Consider the following 23318-nt stretch of genomic DNA (forward strand, 5'->3'; position numbering starts at 1 on the left):
GCCCCGGGACGTGCGGATCTTCCGGCGCCGCCGCGCCCGCCCGCCCGCCGGATTTTGAGCGGGGCGCCATGGCCGGCAGGCGGGGCCGGGTGGCTCGCCGGTTCTCCGACACCTCTCTGGAGGTGCTGGTGGCGGCGGTGCGGGCCCGGGCCGCCCTGCTCTTCCCCCCCGGCAACAAGAAGCTTCAGAGCGGCCTGGCCAAGCGGGGCTGGCAGGAGGTGGCCCAGGAGGTCAGCAGGCTCAGCATCACCCCCAGAAACTGGGCCCAGTGCCGGAAAAGGTTCAATGACCTGAGCCGCTCAGCCAGGGTGAGTACAGCCTTACCCCCCTGGGGGGGGGACACCAGAAATATACCCCCAGAAATATATACCCCCTTTGGGGGGGGGGAGAGATATACACCCCAGAAATATACCCCCTGTGTGAGAGAAATATACCCCCAGAAATATACCCCCTGTGTGAGAGAAATATACACCCCCAAAATATATACCCCCTGTGGGGGGGGGAGAGATATACTGTCCAGAAATATACACCCCAAAATATAACCCCTGTGGGGGGGGAGAGATAGACACCCCAGAAATATACCCCCAAAAATATATACCCCCTGTTGGGGGGGAGAGATAGACACCCCAGAAATATACCCCAAAAAATATATACCCCCTGTGTGGGGGGGGGGGGGAGAGATAGACACCCCAGAAATATACACCCAAAAATATATACCCCTGTGTGAGAGAAATATACCCCCAAAAATATATACCCCCTTTGGGGGGGGAGAGTGCTATACCCCCAGAAATATACACCCCAAAATATACCCCCTGTGTGAGAGAAATATACCCCCAAAATATATACCCCCTGTGTGAGAAATATACCCCCTTTGGGGGGGAGAGATATACCCTCCAGAAATATACCCCCAGAAATATACAACCTTACCCCCTGGGGGGGGAAGAGATATAACCCCAGAAATATACCCCCTGTGGGGGTGGGGGGGGGGGAGAGAGATATATACCCCCAGAAATATACCCCTGGGAGAAATATACCCCCCAAAAATATACAACCTTACCCCCTGTGGGGGAGAGAGAGAGATATACCCAGAGATATACACCCAATAATATACCCCCTGGGAGAAATATACCCCCTGTGGGGAAGAGAGAGGTATACCCCCAAAAATATACACCAGAAATATACTCCCTGTGTGAGAGAAATATACTCCAAAAATATACCCCCTGTGTGAGAGAAATGTACCCCCAGAAATATACCCCCTGTGTGAGAGAAATATACATCCCCAAAATATATACCCCCTGTGGGGGGGGAGAGATATACCGTCCAGAAATATACACCCCAAAATATAACCCCTGTGGGGGGGGAGAGATAGACACCCCAGAAATATACCCCCAAAAATATATACCCCCTGTTGGGGGGGAGAGATAGACACCCCAGAAATATACCCCCAAAAATATATACCCCCTGTGTGAGAGAAATATACCCCCAAAAATATATACCCCCTTTGGGGGGGGGAGAGTGCTATACCCCCAGAAATATACACCCCAAAATATACCCCCTGTGTGAGAGAAATATACCCCCAAAATATATACCCCCTGTGTGAGAAATATACCCCCAAAAATATACCCCCTTTGGGGGGGAGAGATATACCCTCCAGAAATATACCCACAGAAATATACAACCTTACCCCCTGGGGGGGGAAGAGATATAACCCCAGAAATATACCCCCTGTGGGGGGGGGAGAGAGATATATACCCCCAGAAATATACCCCTGGGAGAAATATACCCCCCAAAAATATACAACCTTACCCCCTGTGGGGGAGAGAGAGAGATATACCCAGAGATATACACCCAATAATATACCCCCTGGGAGAAATATACCCCCTGTGGGGAAGAGAGAGGTATACCCCCAAAAATATACACCAGAAATATACTCCCTGTGTGAGAGAAATATACTCCAAAAATATACCCCCTGTGTGAGAGAAATATACCCCCTGTGGGAGACATATACCCCTGGGAGAAATATACCCCAGAAATTCACTCCCTGTGGGGGAGTGAAATATACCCCCTGTGTAATAAATATGCCCCCTGCATGGGAGAGAAATATACCTCCAGAAATATACCTCCTGTGACTGAGAAATCTATCCTCTGTGGGAGAAACATGCCCCCCTGTGGGATAAGTACACCCTTCTTTGAGATAAATATATTCCCGTGTGTGTGAAATATATCTCTGTGTAATTAATGTACCCTCTGTGTGAGAAATATACCCTTGTGTGAGAAATACACCCCCATGTAATCAAGATACTCCCCCTGTGTGGGAGAGAAATAGACCCCCAGAAATATACCCGCTGTGTAATAAATATACCCCCTGTGAGTGAGAAATATATCAACTGTGGGAGAAACATACCCCTCTGGGGGTTAAATATACCCCTGTGTGTGTTGAATATACCCCTGTGTAATTAATATATCCCCCCATGTGAGAAATAACAGAACAGGCAATAAATCTAGCCCCCCCCCCCCACTCCTCTCACACACACACCGCAGGCAATAAATATACCTCCCCAACAGGCTGTATATCAGAAATCCCCATGCCCCCACTTACCAGCAATCATACAACCCCACCTCTCCTGCCACAAACTGCTTCCCCTTAACGGCATGTCTTTTACTCATCTGGGAACATGTGCCCGCCATTCAGCCCCTCGAGTGCGTTCTGTTGTTGAGTGAGATCAGGCCTGAGCTATATCTGCTCGCTCTCCCTCAATCCCCTCGAGACTAGCAAACAAAAATCTGTCGCTCAGATTTCAAATGATTGTTATGGGGAGGTGGTGACACGGTGGTACTGTCACAGGACTAGTAAACACAGTAAAAAGTCTGACAACACCAGGTTTTAGTCCAACCTATTTATTTGATAATATACTCACAAGCTTTCGGGGTTACCTGACGAAGGGGGTAACCCCGAAAGCTAGTGAGTATATTATCAAATAAATAGGTTGGACTAAAACCTGGTGTTGTCAGACTTTTTACTGCGACAGGGTAGCACAGTGGTTAGCACTGCTGCCTCACAGTGCCAGGGACCCAGGTTCAATTCCCGGCTTAGAACATTCCAGCGCAGTACAGGCCCTTCGGCCCTCGATGTTGCGCCGACCAGTGGAACCAATCTAATGACCCTCTAACCTAAACTATTCCAATGCTATCCATATGCCGATCCACTGACCATTTGAACTCCCTTAAAGTTAGCGAGTCCACAACTGCTGCAGGCAGGGCATTCCACACCCTTACTACCCTCTGAGTGAAGAACCTGCCTTGGGTCACCGTCTGTGTGGAGTCTGCGCGTTCTCCCCGTGTCTGCGTGGGTTTCCTCCGGGTGCTTTGGTTTCTTCCCACATTCTGAAAGACGTGCTGGTTAGGGTGCATTGACCCAAACGGGTGGCGACTAGGGGAATTTCACAGTACCTTCATTGCAGTGTTAATGTAAGCCTTACTTGTAACTAATAAATTTTAAATAAAACCTTTGAGATTGGTGTCCTTTAGGAAAACTGGCTCAAAGGTGACCACAGCAATGTGATTACTCCTCTGAAATGGCCCAGTAAACCACTCAGTTTAAGGGTAATCCTCGATGCTGCCGCAGCCAGTAATGCTCACATCCCCTGAATGAATTTAACTGAGTGTCCGCTGCTTTTTTAATCAGAAGGGCTTTCACATTTCCCCCAGTTTCGGTGTGAAGAGTTATTTCTGAATTTCTAGCTGGGGTGCCCGACTCCTGATTTTAACACTCCCACCAGCGGGTAAAATGTTTCTATCAAGTCCTTTCAAAACCCTAAAGAGAAAACAAATTTAAATCTGCAGCCAGCTATAGCTGTCTCTCTCCTCCATGCTCCTTAACTACACAAGAACAAAGGACAGTACAGCACAGGAACAGACCCTTCGGCCCTCCGAGCCTGCGCTGATCATGATGCCTGCCTAAACTAAAACCGTATACACTTAGAGTCCCTATCCTTCCATTCCCATCCTATTCATGTATTCATCTAGTTGCTCCTTAAATGCGGCTATCGTACCCGCTCCACCCCCTCCCCGGGCAGCGCGTTCCAGAGACTCACCACCCTCTGTGTTTTAAAAAAAAACTTGCTCGCACATCTCTAAAGTTCTCCCCACGCACCTTAAACCTACGTCCCCGAGTACTCGACTTTTCTACCCTAGGAAAGAACGTTTGACTATCTACTCTGTCTATGTCCCTCAACCCTATAGACTTATCAGGTCACCCCTCAAGCTCAGTCATTCCAGTGAGAACAAACCGAGTTTATCCAACCTCTTCTCATACCCTCCAGACCAGGCAACATCCTGGTAAACCTCTTCTGTACCCTCTCCAAAGCACCCACATCCTTCAGGTAGTGTGGCGATCAGAATTGTACACAATATTCTGAATGAGGTCTAACTAAGGTTCTGTACAGCTGCAGCGTGACCTGCCAATTTTTATACTCAATGCCCCAATCCTCGAAGGCAAGTATGCCGTACGCCTTCTTGACTACCTCATCCACCTGCGTTGTCACTTCCAGTGATCGGTGGACATGTACACCCAGATCTGTCTGCCTGTCAATATTCCTAAGGGTTCTACCATTTACTGTATAATTCCTACATGCACTGGACCTTCCAAAATGCATTATCTAAATTCCATCTGCCATTTCTGCGTCCAAGTCTCCAACCGGTCTATATCTTGCTGCATCCTCTTCATTACCCGCAACTCCACCAATTTTTGTTCTGTGTGAACTTACTAATCAGGTCAGCTGCATTTTCCTCCCAAGTCATTTTTATATACTCCAAACAACAAAGATCCCAGAACTGATCCCTACGGAACACTGCTAATCACAGCCTTCCATTCAGAAAAGTACCTCTCTACTGCTACCCTCTGTCTTCGATGGCCGAGTTGTGACAATCCTATTGCTTCGCAGCTTGTTCCGTTCCCCCCTCAGCTGGCTGATGTGGAATTTTCACACTCGAGTATCTAGCCTGCTGGAACTCAGTACGAAATCTCTCAAATCAAATGAGTGTCTTCCCTCAGAGGTTGAAGAAAGACAAACCTGTTAGAAACCTCTTGAATCCCTCCCATTGCAATGGTTTCTAACCAAAACCACACACAAAGTAAATGTACGATGGAATTAAGGCAGGAAAAGATTCTACAAATGAACTAAGTTCAAATCCGTACTTCATAAAAGTCTAAAATACGATGTAAATGATTGGGAATATAATGATTTAACAGCATATCAGCTGTGAACTTTAACACAAAACACTACAAAGAACAAAGAAAATTACAGCACAGGAACAGGCCCTTCGGCCCTCTAAGCCTGCACTGACCATGCTGCCCCCGACTGAACTAAAATCCCTTACCCTTCCGGGGACCATATCCCTCTATTCCCATCCTATTCATGGATTTGTCCAGGCAGCCCTTAAAACTCACTATCGTATCTGCTTCCGCTGCCTCCCCCAGCAGTGAGTTCCAGCAAGAATGGAGGCACCCACCACCCTCTCTGTAAAAAAAAAACTTGCCTTGTGCATCTCCTTTAAACCTCGCGCCTTAAATCTATGCCCCCTAGTAATTGACTTCCACCCTGGGGAAAAAGCTTCTATCCGCTGTGTCCATGCCCCTCGTAATCTTGTAGGCTTCTATCAGGTCACCACCCCTCAGCCTCTGTCGTTCCACTGAGAACAAACCAAGTTTCTCCGATCTCTCCCCATCGCTGACACCATCAGTTTCATTCCTGTCCCAGAAATTAAAGAGACCTGCACTTTGTAAAGTCATTTGTCTGCTGAAATTTTAATAAGCGCGCAATCCTTTCTTATTATGTGATATTCCGGCCAGAAGTTTGCCGCCTCGCCCACCACGGGAATCGGAGCGGGCGAGGGGTGGACGACGGAAAGGTCTGTTGACCTGGGGCAGGATTTTACGGATGACCGAAGCCACCCTGTATTTTTCTTTTGATTGTTTGTATCAGTCTTAAAATTTGGTAGCGGCCGCCATGGTGAATTATTTATCGATTTCTGTCTCCTTCTGTTTTTTTGCAGGAGAAGGCAGCTCACAATATGAGGGAGAGAAACAGGACGGGTGGAGGGACAACGGACATTGTAGCTCTCACCCCTGTGGAACAGTCAGCAATGGATATCAGTGGGACATCGAGGGGGCTCAGTATTGGAGACGGCGAGGCTGGTGGTTTCTCTAAGAACGGCGACTCCTTTCCAGTGGTACCCCTCCGCGCACCGCAAGCGATTCCCGTCAACGTCAAAACCCCCGCCAGTACGGTCAAGCTTCAACCGGCGACTTTCAACCCCCGCTGTCGGAATTCCTTCCCGTCATTGCAAACCTGACTCTTGCCCCTCTTTCTCCTTCAGGTGCGCCCGAGCCGCCTCCACCTCCTCGGGAAGAGGACAGCTCGGAGGAGGATGGCCCACCGGAGGGAGTGCAGTCAGTTGCCGTGTCCCGCCAGAGCAGCAGTGCGGAGATCCCCACCCGCGAGCCAGCAGGAGGGGAACCGGAGGGGGCTGCTGGAACGCACAGCAAGGGGGAGCCAGGCCAGCCGCTGGCGGTGGGGCCCGGCCCGGTGACATCTCGCCGCAGGGCCTGGTCCAGTCCCAGCTCTGCGGAGTGGCACCGAGATGCGGACCTCCGGGATCCGGCAATCAAACGGAAAATGCTGGAGGCACATCAGCGGCTCTACGAGGTGGTGGAGGGCTTGCCCAAGACTCTGGGCGCCGTGTCTGACGGTATGGAGGAGTCCACCTCTGCCGTGGTGTCGCACGTGGTCTCCACTTTGCAAACTACCCTGGAAAGTGCGACCACCTCCAGGGGGTCTGCGGGCAAGCCCCCGCCGCAGGAGCCCACCCCGCCAACTATTGAGGCTTTGATAGCAGCTCAGACGGCTGCCATCCAGACGCTGGACTCCAACATCTGCTCGACCTTGGAGAGGCTGGTGGGCCGGATGGATAATCTCGCGGATTGTGTGGGGAAGGGCTTCCAAGTGGTCTCCCGTCTCCTCCAATCTGCTCTCCCTCAGATCAGTGGGAGTGAGGGGGCAAAGCCCGACGGGCGCACCCTCGTTCAGGAGACCGATGCTGTCTCGCCACCCCCTCAACCCATACCCGACATAGTGCCCGACAGCCACCTGGGCCAGGCGGCAGCAGGACTGCCCCGACCCGTGACCATTCCCTCGCGGGCTCCAATTCCCAGAGGTCAGCGGTCACGAACATCTCCAGGATCCCAGGATCAGTCACAGCAGCCTCCGGTCAACTGCTTCACTACCTCTCCTGGAGGAACACCTCGTAGAAGTGGCAAAGTGAGTAAACCTTTCTGAAAAATAAAAGTCACCTGGGTGTCGTTGCTTCTGGACATGCGCACACGTAGGCCATTCGGCCCCTCAAGCTTGCTCAATAAGATCATGGCTGAACTGATTGTGGTCTCAGTTGTACTCCCTCCCCATTACCACTGACTCCCTTAGTCTAGAATCGGCCTACCTCTATCTGGAAATAATTCATTGGCCCGCTCTCTGGAGAACAAATTCCAAACATGTACAATCTTCAGTGGAATATTCTCCTCCTCCCCATCTTTAGTGGGAGACCTTTTTATTTTTAAACTGTGTCCCCTTGTTCTTCAGCAAGTGGAGACATCTCTACATCCATCCTGTCCAGTCCCCTCAGGATTTTCCATATTTCAATAAGATCATCTCTCAATCTTCCAAACTCCAACGGGTACAGGCCCAACCTTCCTCATCCCAGGGATCAGTTGAGTGAATCTTCTTTGTAGGTCTTATGAGGAAAGGTTGAGGGAGCGGGGGCTTTTCTCTTTGGAGCGGAGGAGGATGAGAGGCGACTTAATAGAGGTTTATAAGATGATGAGGGGGATAGATAGAGTGGATGTGCAGAGACTATTTCCTCGGGTGGATGTAGCTGTCACTAGGGGGACATAACTATAAGGTTGATGATGGGAGATATAGGAGGGATGTCCGAGGTAGATTCTTCACTCAGAGAGTGGTTGGGGTGTGGAATGCACTGCCTGCTGTGATAGTGGAGTGGGAGACTTTAGGAACTTTCAAGCGGTTATTGGATAGGCTCACGGAGCACTCCAGAATGATAGGGAGTGGGGTAGACTGACCTTGGGTTTGGACATAGCTCGGCACAACATTGAGGGCCGAAGGGCCTGTACTGTGCTGTTCTATGTTCTCTGAACTGTATAATTATATCCTCGGCAGTTAATAAGTGAGTTCTGCACCGTGGTGTTTGATGGAAGGACTCGCAATCTACCCTGTCCGTCTAGGCTCCATCTCCTGCCAGCTTTGAGTGACAGTCAGCCTTGCTACATGTGGTCGCCCGGCCCCACCCCTGATATAATCAGCAGGGCTTCTACAGGAAACCTCCAGTCTCCAACCTTTCTGCAGAGATAAAATACCCCTCCCTCACCAAATATCTGCTGCTCTAACTTTATGGATGGAATTTGCCAGTCCTCTCAGTGCAGAAGGAGGCCATTCAGCCCATCAAGTCTGCACCAACCACAATCCCACCTAGCCCCTATTGCCGTAACCCCTAGCATTTATCCTGGGTAATCCCCCGACACTAAGGGGCAATTTAGCACGGCCAATCCGCCTAACCCGCACATCTTTGGAGTGTGGGAGGAAACCCACGCAGACATGGGGAGAATGTGCAGACTCCACACAGACAGTGACCCAAGCAGGGAATCGAACCCGGGTCCCTGGCACTGTGAGGCTGCAGTGCTAACCCACTGTGCCACCGTATTGCCCTCGGCACGTGGCAGGGGCGGGGTCTAGACAAATCGGTAAGGCGTTGACATTGGCAGGATGGGAAAACCTAGTTAGAAAAGTCCGGAACATTCCTCTGCTCGTGTACTGGCAGCTGGTCACATAACTTTGTGCAAGGTTGCTGATACCATGGGAGCATTCTGTATGTGAATGCAAACCTTTGTTGTAACTTTATAGTTAAGGGTGTTATACTGCCTGATTTTTGATATTAATTGCCCTTCAGTTATTTGCAAAGAACAGAATGTTTTTCAAATTGGATAAAGCTGTTTAATTTCTTTAGTTGTAAAGTGATCAGGATTCTGAGTGCTGGTTACCACGCGATAGGGTCTTAGTTAAAGAACTTCAAGTTTTGCTATCTATCCTACTGCGTAAAGGTTCCACGTGGGGACAGACCAGCCGTAAATCTTAGCCACAGTTCTGCCAGCTTTCTGAAGTACTTCTTTTCCCCGCTCCCGTTTCTGCAGAAACATATCGCCAAATATAAAATCTCCCTGAGCCCACACAACATGTTTAAAGCATATCCTGTTAAAAATACACTTTGCTGTTAAAAAATGTTCCTGAATATATTTAAGAATAATAACTCGGTGCCATTTGGTTAATGTAATTAAAAACGGCTAAGACCATAAGATACAGGAGCTGAATTAGCCCACTCGGCCCATCAAGTCTGCTCTGCCGTTCAATCATGGCTGATATTTTTCTCATCCCCGTTCTCCTGCCTTCTCCCCATAGCCCCTGATCCCCTTATTAATTATCATAGAATCATAGAACCCGACAGTGCAGAAAAAGGCCCTTTGGCCCATCGGGTCTGCACCGAAGACAATCCCACCCAGGCCCTATCCTCATATCCCCACACATTATACCCACTAATCCCTCTAACTTACACATCCCTGGTCACTAAGGGGCAATTTCTTAGCACGGCCAATCAACCTAACCCACACATCTTTGGACTGTAGGAGGAAACTGGAGTACCTGGAGGAAACCCACGCAGACACGAGGAGAATGTGCAAACTCTCTGAGAACCTATCTGTCTTAAAGACACTCAACCTGGTCTCCACAGCCTTCTGCGGCAAAGAGTTCCATAGAGTCAACACTCTCTGGCTGAAGAAATTCCTCCTCATCTCTGTTTTAAAGGACCGTCCCTTCACTCTGAGGTTGTGCCCTCAAATTCTAGTCTCTCCCACTAGTGGAAACATCCTCTCCACGTCCACTCTATCTGGGCGTCTCAGTATTCTGTAAATTTCAGTTAGATCCCTCCCTCCCTCCCTCACCCTTCTAAACTCCACTGAGTATACACCCAGACTCCTGAACTGCTCCTCATATAACAAACCATTCCGGGGATCATTCTTATGAACCTCCTGTGTACCCTGTCCAAGGCCAGCCCATCCTCCCTTAGACATGAGGCCCAAAACTGCTCACAATACTCCGAATGGAGTCTGACCAAAGCCGTATACAGCCTCAGCAGTACACCCCTACTCTTGTATTCTAGCCCTCTAGAAATAAATGCTAATATTGAAATTGCTTTCCTAACTGCCGACTGAATCTCCATGTTAACCTTAAGAGAACCCTGAACCAGAACTCCCAAATCCCTTTGTGCTTAAGATTTAACAATATAAATCTGAAATTAGTGTGAATCTATCCTTCACCTGTGAACAGTTCCATTTTAAATGATTGACAATTACTGTTTAAAAATTTGCTTTTTCTGGTTATATTGAGGTGTAGCTGTCAGTTCCTAAATATGTTTAAAAGATTATCTAAGAATATATTTAAAAGATTTTCAACAGTGCTGAATAATTTCCTTCTGCCCAAAACTGATTTTTTTTAGTGCCCTTTTGAATCCAACAAATAACGCTGGTTAGTGTCATTTCTCATTGTGTTTAGTTTGAATAATCATGGTAGCACAGTGGTTAGCGCTGCTGCTTCACAGCCCCAGGGACCTGGGTTCGATTCCCAGCTTGGGTCAGTGTGTGGAGTTTGCACATTCTCCTCGTGTCTGTGTGGGTTTCCTCCGGGTGCTCCGGTTTCCTCCCACAATCCAACGATGTGCGGGTTAGGTTGATTGGCCATGCTAAAATTGCCCTTAGTGTCCTGAAATGTGTAGGTTAGAGGGATTAGTGGGTAAATATGTAGGGATATGGGGGTAGGGCCTGGGTGGGTTTGTGGTCAGTGTAGGCTCGATGGGCCGAATGGCCTCTTTCTGTACTGTAAGATTTCTATGATTTTCTCACAGGATGTGGCTGTCGCTGGCTAGACCTGCATTTATTGTCCGTACCTAGTTGCCCTTGAGAAGGCGGTGGTGAGCTGCCTTCTTGAACCCGCTGTAGTCCATGTGATGTAGGTACACCCACAATCAGGAGGGCAAAAAGGAGGACACGATATTGTTTTGGCAGATAAAGCAAAGGAGAATCCAGAGAGCTTCTACAAATACATAAAGGACAAAAGAGTAACTCGGGAGAGAGTAGGGCATCTCAAGGATCAACAAGGTCATCTATCTGCAGATCTACAAGAGATGGGTCAGATCCCAAATGAATATTTCTCATCAGTATTTACAGTTGAGAAAAGCAAAATACTGTGGATGCCGAAATCTGAAACCAAAAGAGAAAACGCTGGAAAATCTCAGCAGGTCTGGCAGCATCTGTAAGGAGAGAATAGAGGCAACATTTCGAGTCCAGATAACCCTTTGTCAAAACTAGGATGTTAGGGAACTTGGGGAAATGAACAGTGATGTCTGGAGGAGTGTACATATTACAGAGAAGGAGGTGCTGGAAGTCTTAAAGCACATCAAGGTAGATAAATCCCTGGGACCTGATGACGTGTATCCCAGGATGTTGTGGGAGGCTAGGGAGGAAATAGCAGGTCCCCTGGGAGAGATATTTGAATCATCGATAGTGGGAGAGTGGCAAATGTTGTGCCTTTGTTTAAAAAGGGCTGCAGGGAAAAGCCTGGGAACTACAGGCCAGGGAACCTCACATCTGTGGTGGGTAAACTGTTGGAAGGTATTTTGAGAAACAGAATGTACAGACATTTAGAGACACAAGGACTGATTAGGGACAGTCAGCATGGCTTTGTGAGTGGAAAATCATGTCTCACAAATTTGATTGAGTTTTTTGAAGGGGTAACCAAGGTAGATGAGGGCAGTGCAGTTGATGTTGTCTAAATGGACATTAGCAAGGCCTTTGACAAGATATCGCATGGTAGGTTGTTGCATAAGGTTAAATCTCACAGGATCCAGGATGAGGTAGCTAAATGGATACAAAATTGGCTTGATGACAGAAGCCAGAGGGTGGGTTGTAGAGAGTTGTTTTTCAAATTGGAAGCCTGTGGCCAGCGGTGTGCCTCAGGGATCAGTGCTGGGCCCAGTGTTATTTGTCATTTATATTAATGATTTGGATGAGAATTTAGGAGGCATGGTTAGTAAGTTTGCAGATGACACCAAGATTGGTGGCATAGTGAACAGTGAAGAACATTATCTTGGATTGCAATGGGATCTTGATCAGTTGGGCCAGTGGGCTGACAAATGGCAGATGGAGTTTAATTTAGATAAATGCGAAGTGATGCATTTTGGTAGATTGAACCAGGGCAGGACTTACTCAGTGTTGGGGAGAGTTACAGAACAGAGAGATCTAGGGGTACATGTTCATAGCTCCCTAAAAGTGGAGTCACAGGTGGACAGAATGGCAAAGAAGGCATTCGGCATGCTTGGTTTCATTGGCCAGAACATTGAATACAGGAGTTGGGACGTCTTGTTGAAGTTGTACAAGACATTGGTAAGGCCACACTTGGAATACTGTGTGCAGTTCTGGTCACCCTATTATAGAAAGGATCTTATTAAACTAGAAAGATTGCAGAACACATTTACTAGGATGCTGCCGGCACTTGATGGATTGAGTTGTAAGGAGAGGCTGGATAGACTGGGACTTTTTCCTCTGGAACATGGGAGGCTGAGGGGTGATCTCATAGAGGTCTATAAAATAACGAGGGGTATAGATCAGCTAGATAGTCAATATCTTTTCCCAAAGCTGGAGGAGTCTAAAACTAGAGGCCATAGGTTTAAGGTGAGAGGGGAGAAATACAAAAGTATCCAGAGGGGCAATTGTTTCACACAGAGGGTGGTGAGTGTCTGGAACAAGCTGCCAGTGGTCGCAGTAGAGGCAGTTACAATTTTGTCTTTTAAAAAGCATTCCCAGTTACGTGAATGAGATGGATATGAATGATTTGGGCCAAATGCGGGCAGTTGGGACTAGCTTAGGAGTTTTTAAAAAAAAGGGCAGCGTGCTGTAAACCTCTGACTCAGTGCTGTTAGGGAGGTAGTTCCAGGATTTTGACCCAGTGACAGTGAAGGAACGGCCGATATGTTTCCAAGTCAAGATGGTGAGTCTTGTAGGGGAATCTCCAGGTGGTGGTGTTCCCAGGTATCTGCTGCTCTTGTCCGTCTAGATGGGTGATTGGTTTGTGTTGGGTGACATGGGTTCTGTGGGGAGCTGCTGGTGAGTTCCACTGTGTAAACTAGCTGCAAAGATTAGGGAGACAGGAATCCGGTGAATGTAGAATCTCTGCCCTGTTGTGTAATGCTGCATCATGGTGGCACAGTGGGTTAGCACTACCTCAGAGCACCAGGGACCTGGGTTCGATTCCCGGCTTGGGGGGGGGTACTGTCTGCACATTCTCCCCGTGTCTGTGTGAGTTTCCTCGGGTGCTCCGGTTTCCTCCCACTGTTTGAAAGACGTGCTGGTTAGGTGCATTGACCCAAACAGGTGCCGGAATGTAGTGACTAGGGGAAGTTCGCAGTAACTTCATTGCAGTGTTAATGTAAGCCTACTTGTGACACTAATAAATAAACTTTACTTTAACTTTCCTGGTCAGTTTGGGGTGCAGTGATAGGAATTAGCCTTATCCCTCTGAAACGTACGGATATATAACTGTTTATAAACAATATCTGACTCAGCCTGAGGGGCAGAGTGGGAATTTGGTGCAAATGGGAATAAGGTCTCTGGTTCCTTCTAACTTTCTCATCTTCCCAAAGTGGTCTTGCCCTGTTTACAGGGATAGAGGCAACAAGAGAGAGATTGGTGGGTAGTAGGTAAGTTTCTCCTATTTTAAAGCTCCAATAAGGAAAGGCAAAAGTTCGAGCTTTTTTAAAAGTGACTTAACCAATTTTCTCATTGGCATTGAGTCTTTTAACAGACGTCTGCCTGGGGAACTCGGTCTGTGGTTTGCGCGGCCCTGCTGAATGTGGGGATTCCTAGGCGCTCCTTGCAGTCTGGGTGATCACATTTGCAGGAAATGGCACTGGTTTGATGGCCGGGTTCCAGAGTTTGAGCGTCGGCTGGAGAACCCCGAGGGTTCGGACGTGGTCACCCCACAACAGGAATGTGACAAGGCAGGGTGGCATTTAGAGTCAGAGTCATCAAGGCCTACAGCACAGAAAAAGGCCCTTCGGCCCATTGCACCTGTGCTGGTCAAAGACAAACCATCCAATTATTCTGATCCAGTTTCTCAGCACTCGGCCTTGGCATCGCGAGTTCACATCTAAATACTTCTTCAACGTTGTGAGGGTCTCTGCCTCCACCACCCTTTCAGACAGTGAGTTCTTGACCCCCCCTCGCGTTCTCTTTAAACCTCCTGCCCCCTTGCCTTATCTAAGCACCCCTATCATTGATCCCTGCACCCAGGGGAAAAGTTTCTCCCTGTCTACTCTCTCCATGCTTCTCATAAATTTATACATCTCAGTCTCCTCTGCTCCAAGGAAAACAACTCCAATCTATCCAATCTCTGTGAAACACCCCAGCCCAGACAACATCCCGGTAAATCTCTTCTGAGCCCTTTCACATCCCTCTGATAATGTGGATTCCAGAACTGCACTCAATAGTTTAGTTGTGGCCATGCTAATTTCCCTGAAACGTATACATCTTGGGACATAAAAGGCCAATTTAGCATGGCCAATCCCCCAATCCTGTCTGTCTTTCACCAGGCTTGGTTTCCTGGGGCAGGTTGTAGAATCCCTACAAGGGCAGAAGGAGGCCATTTGGTCCATTGACCGGAATTGAACCCGGGTCCCTGGCGCTGTGAGGCAGCACTGCTAACCCACTGTGCCACTGATTCCATAGCTTGAAATGCACCACTCCATATCAAGCCTGTCTGACAGGAATCTCTCCCACTCTCACTGCCTGCCATTGGTGTGTGTTTGGAAGGATTTTACAGGCTGATTTTCAATGTGTTTTGAACACACCTCCTTGGATATCAAGTCCTGGGGTGGGACTCGAACCTGGATCTTCTGGCTCAAAGTAGAGACCACTAACCTCAATGTTGTGCCGAGCTATGTCCGAACCCAAGATCAGTCTATCCCACTCCCTATCATTCTGGTGTGCTCCATGTGCCTATCCAATAACCGCTTGAAAGTTCCTAAAGCCTCCGACTCCACTATCACAGCAGGCAGTGCATTCCACATCCCAACCACTCTCTGAGTGAAGAATCTACCTCGGACATCCCTCCTATATCTCCCACCATGAACCTTTTAGTTATGCCCCCCAGTAACAGCTACATCCACCTGAGGAAATAGTCTCTTCACGTCCACTCTATCGATCCCCCTCATCATCTTATAAACCTCTATTAAGTCGCCTCTCATCCTCCTCTGCTCCAAAAAGTCCCAGCTCTCTCAACCTTTCCTCATAAGACCTACAAAGAAGATTCATTCAACTGATCCCTGGGATGAGGAAGGTTGGGCCTGTACCCATTGGAGTTTGGAAGATTGAGAGGTGATCTTATTGAAATATGGAAAATCCTGAGGGGACTGGACAGGATCGGAGTGGAGGCGTGTTGGCTGGGGTCACAGAGGGGGTTGCTGCTCAATGATGGGGATTCCTCAGACAGGGTGAAGACGCGGAGTCCCTGATCCAGCCTGGAGTTTAGCCGCCGTTACCTGATGCTTGGGAAATCTGGCCAAAGTCTTTGAGTTGAAAAGTTAAATGAATCGGGGGTGGCAGCTTCAGTGTCTTATTTAAAAAGCCCACCCCCTCCCTTGGTGCGTGCCCTGGCACTCCAGACGGAGTTAAAGCCAGAACTGAGTGAGTTAGAGACTGCTTTGGGTCAGGAATCGTAAAGCCCCCCATTTCGTTGATTAGAATTACCCCTATGAGTGAGGAATCATAGAAATCATAATCATAGAAACCCCACAGTACAGCAAGAGGCCCTTCGGCCCATCGAGTCTGCACCAACCACAATCCCACCCAGGCCCTACCCCCATATCCCTACATATTATACCCACTAATCCCTCTAACCTAAGCATCCAAGGGCACTGAGGGGCAATTTCTTATCATGGCCAATCAACCTAACCCACACATCTTTGGACTGTGGGAGAAGACTGGAGCACCCGGAGGAAACCCACGCAGACACGAGGAGAATGTGCAAACTCCACACAGACAGTGACCCGAGCTGGGAATCGAATCCAGGACCCTGTGAAGCAGCAGTGCTAACCCACTGTGCCACCCCCTCTGTCAGGACTCTGTCAGAAGAACAGATGGCATCTTCCTCTTGTTTGTAATCACCATTCGTCCCTCCTCCAGATCAATTCTTAACATAAGAACATAAGAAATAGGAGCAGGAGTAGGCCATCTAGCCCCTTGAGCCTGCCCCGCCATTCAATAAGATCATGGCTGATCTGTCGTGGCTCAGTTCCACATTCCCGCCCTCTCCCCATAACCCTTAATCCCCTCGCTTATCAAAAACCCATCAACCCGCGTCTTAAAAATATTTAGCGAGGCAGCCTCCACCACTTCAACGGGCAGAGAATTCCAGAGATTCACCACCCTTTGAGTGAAGAAGTTCCTCCTCAACTCCGTTCTAAACCGCCCCCCCCTTTATCTTGAGTTTCCCAGTGGCAGACGGAGGGTGCGAGCTACAGAAACCCTGTTGACAGCGGCGGGGCTGGAAAATGCAGCCACCAGCCAATAACGGGCTGACTCTGCCCCCACAAAACACGTGGTAGGGGGTGTGGAGGGGAGCACTCTTGTCTCTCTTCACAAACGCTGCCAGACCTGCTGAACGTTTCCAGTTTTCTCTGTTCTGATTTCGGATTTCTTGCACCCGCAGTGTCTTATTTTTACCCTGAGCTCTAACGGAACTGATATTTTCCACTAACCCCATTTTACCCTCTTACTGATCCCCTCTATTTCAATCCATCAGGTCGAGCTCTCGCACTGACTGGGAATAAGGTGTCAGCCGACCGGAGTGCAACCCTCAGAGAGGTAATAAAGGAATAAGACCGTAAGATATAGGAGCAGAATTGGGCCATTTGGCCCATTGAGTCCATTCCACCATTCAATCAAGTCTGATAAGTTTCTCGACCCCATTCTCTTGTCTTTTCCCCATAATCTTTGACCCCCCCCTTACCAATCAAAACTCTCTGTCTTACATACACTCAACGACCTGGCCTCCTCCGTGTCAATGAATTCCACAGATTCTCCATCCTCTGGCTGAAGAAATTCCTCCTGATCTCAGTTCTAAAGGGTCACCCTTTTACTCTGAGGCTGTGCCCTAGACTCTCCCACTAATGGAAACATCTTCCCCACGTCCACTCTATCCAGTCCTTGTTTAGTTTGCATTCGTATAGCGTCTTGCCACATCCACTGGACATTTGAGAAGGTGTTCCAGTCCCTCGGCAGTCCAAGCTGTGATGGAAACGTGAACTTTCCTGTGCGTGCTGTAGTTTGGAGCTATGGACAGTGATTGTCGAGGCTCTTCCCATCACATGTCTGACCAGGAATCTCTCCCACCCTCACCGCCTGACATTGGTGTGTGTTTGGAACGAATTTCCCGCGTGATTCTCAACTTGTTTGGCTACTTTCCTTGGCCATTGATTGCTGAGGTGGGACTCGAACCCAGAGCTTCTGGCTCAGAGGCAGGGACACTAACCCACAAGAAGTCCATTTACATCTAATAATTACTTTGGAATTGCAGTCATTATTTAAGCCACTAATTTGCATTTAGCAAAATCCACAAATGAATGAGTGGGTGGCACAGCGGTTAGCACTGCTGCTTTGCAGTATAATTCCTTCATGCATTGGACCTTCCAAACTGCATTATCTTACACTTGTCCTTATTAAACTCCATCTGCCATTTCTGCGCCCAAATCTCCAACCGGTCTATATTTTGCTGTATCCTCCTCACTATCCGCAACTCCACCAATTTTTGTGTTGTCAGCGAACTTACTAATCAGACCAGTTACATTTTCCTCCAGATCATTTATATACACTACGAACAACAAAGGTCCCAGAACTGATCCCTGTGGAACACCGCTAGTCACAGCCTTCCATTCAGAAAAGCACCTCTCTACTGCTACCCTCTGTCTTCTATGGCCAAGCCAGTTCTGTATGCACCTTGCCAGCTCTCCTTTGACCCCATGTGACTTCACCTTTCATACCAATATACTATGAGGTACCTTGTTAAAGGCTTTACTGAAGTCCATGTATACAACATCCACCGCCTTTCCCTCATCGATCATCTTTGTCACTTTTTCGAAAAACTCGATCAAGTTAGTGAGGCGCGATCTCCCATTCACAAAACCATGCTGTCTATCACTAATAACTTCAGACCACCAGTTCCGCTGCGTTCAATAACTACTCCCTGCCTGCTCTTCCTCTAATCCTGCTGGCCTCAGTCCATACCTCTCCCTCAGTTAGATCTCCTGCTGACCTACTGTTCCCACCAAAAATCCTATTGTCCCTGTCTATGCCTCTCGTAATTTTGTAGACCTCTATCAGGGTCTCCCCTCCGCCTCCGTTTTTCCTTTTGTTAACAATCTCTATGGAAACAGAGTCATACAGGTTTACAGCAGGGAAACAGACCCTTCGGCCCAACTTGTCCATGCCGTACCTTTTTTTTGTAAACCACTAAGCTAATCCCAATTGCCCGCATTTGGTCCATGTCCCTCTATACTCATCATACCCATGTAACTGTCTAAATGCTTTTTAAAAACCCGCCTCTACTACTACCTCTGGCAGCTCGTTCCAGACACTCACCACCCTCAGTGCGGAAAAATTGCCCCTCTGGACACTTTTGTATCTCTCCCCTCTCACCTTAAACCTATGCCCTCCAGTTTTAGACTTCGGGAAAAGATGTTGACTATCTAGCTGATCGACCCTCCTTTATTTTATAGACCTCTATAAGATCACCCTGCAGCGTCCTGCACTCGAGGGAGAAAAGTCCCAGTCTATCCAGCCTCTCCTTATAACTCAAACCCTCAAGTCCCGGTAGCATTCTAGAAAATCTTTTCTGCACTCTTTCTAATTTAATAATATCCTTTCTATAATAGAGTGACCAGAATTGCACACAGTATTCCAAGTGTGGCCTTGCCAATGTCTTGTACAACTTCAACAAGACATCCCAACTCCTGTATTCAATGTTCTGACCAATGAAACCAAGCATGCTGAATGCCTTCTTCACCACCTTGTCCACCTGTGACTCCACTTTCAAGGAGCTATGAACCTGTACCCTAGATCTCTTTGTTCTGTAGCTATCCCCAACACCCAGCCATTAGGCTTGTACTCGTTAGAGTTTAGAAGAATGAGGGGAGACCTCATTGAGACGTATAAGATGTTGAATGGGATGGATAGGATAGAGGTGGAGAGACTCTTCCCGCTCAGAAAGGACAGAAGGACTAGGGGGCACAGCCTCAAGATAAAGGGGAGGGGGGTTTAGAACGGAGTTGAGGAGGAACTTCTTCACTCAAAGGGTGGTGAATATCTGGAATTCTCTGCCCGTTGAAGTGGTGGAGGCTGCCTCGCTGAATATATTTAAGACGCGGGTTGATGGGTTTTTGATAAGAGAGGGGATTAAGGGTTATGGGGAGAGGGCGGGAATGTGGAACTGAGCCACGACAGATCAGCCATGATCTTATTGAATGGCGGGGCAGGCTCGAGGGGCTAGATGGCCTACTCCTGCTCCTATTTCTTATGTTCTATGTTCTTATTAACTGAGTAAGTCCTGGCCTGGTTCAATCTATCAAAATGCATCACCTCACATTTATCACACAATAACATCAGTAGCTTTGACTTGAATTCCTGAGGCAGTTGGAACGTTACATTCTCACATCAATAATGTTTTCCTGTCAACCAGTCAACCGCAGTAGAAACCTAGGTTAATGCCGTGGTAAAACCACTCTTTCTGTTTTTAAACACAAGATTGTCTTTTTTTAACTTTATGTTTTAATAGCAGAGTTGCTACATGTTGGTAAAGTCACTGTGTAGGTGTTGCAGGTTTCATAAAACAAGTTCTGCAGACTTCATATTTGATCAAATGTTCTCAATTTAACTATGACAGTGGCGTTAGGGAAAAAATATCTCCAGGGAGGGGGTCACCAGATATTGAAATCTTTCATTCTCTCGCAATGTGGGACAAGAGTGACTTTCCCGCACCTGTTTTTATTGGGCAGGATTGGCGACGGGAGTGGAAAATCTCCACTCCAAATTTACGGGCGGCGCAGTGGTTAGCACTGCTGCTTCACAGCTCCGGGGTCCTGGGTTCGATTCCCGGCTCGGGTCACTGTCTGGGTGGAGTTTGCACATTCTCCTCGTGTCTGCGTGGGTTTCCTCCGGGTGCTCCAGTATCCTCCCACAGTCCAAAGACGTGCGGGTTAGGTCGATTGGCCGTGCTAAGAAATTGCCCCTTAGTGTCCAGGGATGTGTAGGTTAGAGGGATTAGTCGGTATAATATGTAGGGATATGGGGGTAGGGCCTGGGTGGGATTGTGTTCGGTGCAGACTCGATGGGCCGAAGGGCCTCTTTCTGCACTGTAGGGTTCAATGATAAATTGCCCCTGGTGTCAGAGGTATTAGCAGGATAAATGTGTGGGGCTAAGTGAATAGGAATCTTGGGTGGGATTGTAGTCAGTGCAGATTCAATGGGCCGAATGGCCTCCTTGTGCACCGACGGGTTTCTATGAATCAGGTTTCACACAAATTTCCCAGGAGAGCTCTGGAGGGAGGAATTAGAAATAGCAGCCCTGGTATCTGGGAGAATTGGCGATTGGTGGTGGGGAGGGGATTGGCAAACTTTTGTGGACAACGTTTCCAAGTCTTGTTGAGTTTATCTCTTCACAACCCCTCCCCCCGAGCTGCGTGTGGAAGGGGGGGCATGGCGTTCCCTAGAGATGGGGTTTCCTATCAGTGGGATTAGTGTCACCCCCATGCCACCTGTGGGAGGGGTGCACTGCTGGCAGGGAATCCCGCTGGTGTGAACGGCCAGAGAATTCCAACCAATCACTTTTTTTAACGTGGGATCTTCCCCCTCAGTCACAAGCCGGGACTCACTCACCCGAACTTCCTGCTTCGTGGATCATAGAGTCATAGATCCCTACAGTTCGGCCCATCCAGCTGGCAATGACCACAACCCTGCCCAGGCCCTACCCCCCCCCCCCCCCCCCAATATTATACCCACTAATCCCCTCTAACCTACACATCCCTGGACACTAAGGGGCAATTTCCTAGCATGGCCAATCAACCTAACCCGCACATCTTTGGACTGTGGGAGGAAACCCACGCAGGCACGAGGAGAATGTGCAAACTCCACACAGACAGCGTCCCGAGCCGGGAATCGAACCCAGGTCCCTGGAGCCCTGAAGCAGCTGTGCTACCGTGCCGCGCCCAACGCTCCATGTTCAGTCAGTGAAACTCTTCTGCTTCTTTCCCCAGAATCGTCCTGAGGAAGAGGTGTGCTACTCTGCTGTGAACTTATCGCCAGTGGGAAATCGGAAAGGCGGGGCAGCCAGTGACGTGGTGTACGCGGAGGTCGGGCCGGAAAGCCTGTGAAGAATGTTCCCCAAGCGATCCTGCTTTCCCCACACGCCCCCCGCCGAGAAAGGCCCGGTTGGCTGAAGTTAGAGCGATGCAGAGCGGGAGCTGCTGCTGTGATGGTTCAGGAGGTGGGTGCGGAACTCTACACGGACTCGCTCGTTCAGGCCAGACAACTTCTCCAGTTTCACTGCAGGGTGGGGAGCTCGGACTCAGCAAGACGGACTGCTCCCAGTTTTCCTGGACTCGACGGTGTGCGGTGGGGAGGGGGGGGGAGGAAGAAACCATTCCCATTCCGGATTGCTTATCTGGTCATCTGGATATTGAGATGCGGCTGGCATCTTCTGACAGGTCAATAGCTTGCCAGCCGCTCTGCTTTTAACCATCTCGCGTGCAGCACAGCTCCCTGGCGAGGGACTGCCTGCTACCCATCCCTTTCGGCGGGGGGTGGGGGCAGGCGAGTGTTTGAGTAGATGCCACCCTGATCAGATTCTGCAGTGGGTGGCGTATCTCCAGTGCCAGCACCAACACTGGGTGGTCACTTCACCCAGCAAGGACCAATACCGTCCGCTGTGGGGCGGTGGAGAAAGAAAGCAGAAAACAAAATTGGTCAGAAATGTGTCAAAATGTTGATGATGGACGAGAACTGTTTTTATTTGAGGAAGTTTGCAGAAGTTAAAATCACTTAAAGCCAAGCAAGGAATTTTCTATCTATATCTTTTATATAAAAAAAATTCAGAAACCTATTTTGGTTACTTATTCATTCATATTCCAGGATGTACAGCTGAGAGATTTGATTTGCGCAGTAGAATAGATTGTGTCCCAGGTAAAATAAAACCAATCACATTGAACGTTTGGATTTAAGTACCTGTTCTTCATGCTTGAGGAGATGGGAGAAGGAAACCAACCTTCTAACACGCTCCATGGGAACTGCTGGGCCAGCATTTATTGCCCAACCCTCGCTGCCCTTGAGAGGGTTGAGCTGCCCCCTTGAATCGCTGCAGTCCATGTGGTGTAGGCACACCCACGGTGCAGTTAGGGAGAGATTTCACCCAGTGAAGAATTGGTGATATTTTCCCAAGTCAGGACGTATGACTTCGGGAGGTGATGTTCCCAGTTCTCAGTTGCCTTTGACCCTCTAGATCTTGGGTTTGGAAGATGCTGTAGGAGGAGTTATTGAGTTATTGCAGTGCATCTTGTGAACAGTGCACTGATGGTTGAGGGAGTGAATGTTAAAGGTGGTGGATGAGGTGCCGTTCCAGCAGGCTGCGCTGTCCGGGATGGTGTCGGCCTTGAAGCTGCGGCCATCCAGGCAGGTGGAGAATATTCCATTACATTCCTGACTTGAGCCTCAGAGATGGTGGACAGGCTTTGGGGAGTCGGGAGGTGAGTTGCTTGCTGCAGAAGTAAGTCTTTGAAGCAAAATCCTCACCGCTTGCTGCTTATTCATCTGACCAAATCAACCTGGACACTGAAAAAGCAGAAACTGCTGGAAAATCTCAACAGGTCTGACAGCATCCATGGAGAGAGAACAGAGTCTCTGCTTTCTGGATGATTTTATCAGAGCTAAAGAGAACTTGAAATAAGATGAGGATTAGATCCACTATGGTGTTTCAGATTTTCCAGCATTTTATGTTTTAGTTTCCAATTCCAGCGTCCGCAGTATTTGCTTTTATTGGGAAATGATCCATCTGTGAGTTAATCCAACATAGATTTCGCCCAGTTGAGCCCATCATTGACAC

General features: G+C 48.6%; 1 protein-coding gene across 2 annotated transcripts; it reads left to right on the forward strand.

The window, feature by feature from the left end:
- The first annotated feature begins 54 nt into the window (after positions 1–54).
- On the forward strand, positions 55–22400 carry LOC145361606 (uncharacterized). 2 transcript variants are annotated; one of them, XM_080217462.1, is made up of 4 exons: positions 55–308; positions 6055–6283; positions 6379–7319; positions 21478–22400. In XM_080217462.1, exons 1-4 carry the CDS (start codon positions 69–71, stop codon positions 21592–21594), a joined length of 1527 nt encoding a protein of 508 aa, XP_080073588.1. In that variant the 5' UTR covers positions 55–68; the 3' UTR covers positions 21595–22400. The 2 variants fall into 2 exon arrangements, with proteins under 2 accessions (XP_080073588.1, XP_080073589.1); XM_080217463.1 differs by lacking the exon at positions 21478–22400 and adding an exon at positions 16974–17035.
- The last annotated feature ends 918 nt before the right edge of the window (positions 22401–23318 follow it).

The sequence above is a fragment of the Carcharhinus amblyrhynchos genome, chromosome 35 (genome assembly GCF_965287045.1).
Source record: "Carcharhinus amblyrhynchos chromosome 35, sCarAmb.v2.hapA, whole genome shotgun sequence".
Taxonomy (NCBI): domain Eukaryota; kingdom Metazoa; phylum Chordata; class Chondrichthyes; order Carcharhiniformes; family Carcharhinidae; genus Carcharhinus; species Carcharhinus amblyrhynchos.